The following is a 2,337-nucleotide window of genomic DNA, read 5'->3' on the forward strand; positions in this document are numbered from 1 at the left end:
GTTTAAAATGGCAGTTTTTAACCGCCGTTTCTACCAGCGTATAATGGTATCGTTTTCATTTAAAACGGGGGTTTCTAACCGCCGTTTGTACCTAATTATGATGATAATTTTATGCTTTTTAAAATAAGATTGAAACTACCAATTTAAAGTGATATTTTCGAAACTCACTTAAAAATCTCGTAATAACCAAAAGGCATAATTATAAATCAAACATCAATAGATGATTTTTAATTCATACATGATCCCAAAGTCATAATCCAAGTCATAATTGAAATGTCATAATCCAAAAACAAAGTATCAAAGTAACATTTTTCAATTACGTCTTAACATATAATTCTTAATATATGTCTTAACATATCAAGTAAGGTCATGCTTCCTTATTGCTTGCTCCAGAAGACCTACTTCCTAACTCTTTTGGTGATGGAATCTCACTCTCCTGATCCAATCCCTACAACAAAAATATAACTATTATGAGCACAAGAAATGCAAGAAAATGGCATATATTGATATATATATTTATCATGTCTAATTACATAGCATTGATACAATAATGAAACCAATTTAAAATTATAGAGCCAACTAACCACTTGAAAACATTTAAAATACAAGGCCAGTCCAATCATTCAGAAATTCAGTCTTTAATTGATGCTCTAAATCTCTAATACATAAATTGATGCTCTAAATCTCTAATACATAAAGTAAGGTTACATTTGTAAAACAATCCATTATGTTTACTTTTCAATAATATATCAGAGATCATCTAGGGAGTAAAAAAAATCATATCAATTTCTCACCACAAATTTAGATGTCTTGCATCTTTTGCATTCTTGCAAATCTTCATCCTCCCCCCAATATAACATGCAATCATTAGGGCAAGCAGGTATCTTGGTATAATTAAGCCCTAGTTTGTTTATGGTTTTCTTGGCCTCATAGAATGTATTTGAAATCTTCGCATTTCCAAAAGCATCTTTTATTAACTTAAGAATTTCGGTCATGGCTTTGTCGCTTATTCTGTATAAGCACTTTATGTGATACAGACTAATCAAGAAAGACAATTTTGAATACTTTGTGCACCCTTCATACAATTGTTCACTACCATCTTTCAACAACTTGTAAAATTCTACATTTTCTCCATTGTACTCTTCATTTTCTGCATCTTCTATGTTGTCTTCATCTCCATCTCCATCTTCAATCAAGTCAGGTCCAGCAACTCCAAACGCGTCATTGAGCATTGTTACCATTGGATGTTGAGATGTCGAATCATCTTGTACAATTTGACTAGTTTGATGAGCTTGTGACCCAACTCCAACTGCTTCTTCACCATGCCAATACCAAACTTTGTAGTTTTCTGGAAATGGCTTGACTATTAAATGTTCAAAAACTTTCTCTCTTGTTTGCCACTTGCCAAAACCACACACCGGACAAGGGCATTTAATCTGACAACCCCTGAGAGATCGATGCTCAAAAGCGAAATCCAAAAACTTGTTTAAACCATCTTTATACTCGTGCGTGTTTCGTGGTTTTCCAATCCATGACTTATCGATTGACATGACTAAGAGGGACTACAAAGAAGAATTTTAAAAAATCTATTCATTAAAAATCTCTCTCTCTCTCTCTCTCACATATTAACTAGGCAACTAACTAGTATATATCAGTAAGCGCTACTATAAAAAGAAATTATTGTATATACAAATTAGATATCAAACAAATACTTAAAGAAATTATAATTACCTCTTTCAAATGATGATTTTGTTGCTGTAACAGTGGCTTTGTGAACTTTTCCTTCTGAAATAGTTGTATATATGCAAATTAATTTTTTTCTACAAGATAAAAAGAAACAAAAAATAAATAGAGCAAATATATTATTCTCAAATTATAATTTATAAAAAAAATTCATATAAAACGTGTATTATATTAACTAACTAATTAGTTTTACATTTCATGCTTGATTACAATCCAGCGACATACAAATAGATATAGGCCCCACCTATATATATTTACATGATTTGGATAACATCACATACGTATACATTACAAATAGAGCTATATTCCATCCCTAATATGAATAAGAAATTAAAGGACACACTCTTATATAACTCCAAGACCAATTATGCACCTTGATACATATCTTCAATAATGACAAACAGCTACAAATAATAATAATAATAAATAGTAATAATAAAACAGAAAAAGACTCAAATGCACTAATAAAGTATATGTGTCGGCTAAAATAACTTACTAAATATATGGTAATTAATTTTAGTGTACACTTAATATTTTTGGTCAAATTTATTTTGTCAAAAAGATATAAAAATATTAAGTGTATATTAAAATTAA

The 2,337-nt window shown here is 30.0% G+C and overlaps 1 protein-coding gene across 8 annotated transcripts in view; it reads right to left on the reverse strand.

The window, feature by feature from the left end:
- The window catches only part of LOC107639483, a 6,353-nt gene continuing 4,199 nt past the window's right edge, over positions 184-2,337 (reverse strand). For 5 of the 8 annotated variants that reach the window (XR_001620167.2, XR_002361402.1, XR_001620164.2 and 2 more), the window contains 3 exons: positions 1,732-1,785; positions 795-1,562; positions 184-448 (listed from right to left, as the gene is read on the reverse strand). Coding sequence is in view for 2 of the 8 variants with exons in the window: in XM_021121380.1 (XP_020977039.1) it covers positions 368-448; positions 795-1,550 (837 nt within the window). In the remaining 6 variants the exon portion in view is untranslated. Of the gene's footprint in view, positions 449-794; positions 1,563-1,731; positions 1,821-2,337 lie in introns of all 8 variants that reach the window. The other 3 variants (XR_002361400.1, XR_002361401.1, XR_001620166.2) reach the window with 3 other exon arrangements.

This window comes from Arachis ipaensis, chromosome B04, assembly GCF_000816755.2.
Source record: "Arachis ipaensis cultivar K30076 chromosome B04, Araip1.1, whole genome shotgun sequence".
NCBI lineage: Eukaryota > Viridiplantae > Streptophyta > Magnoliopsida > Fabales > Fabaceae > Arachis > Arachis ipaensis.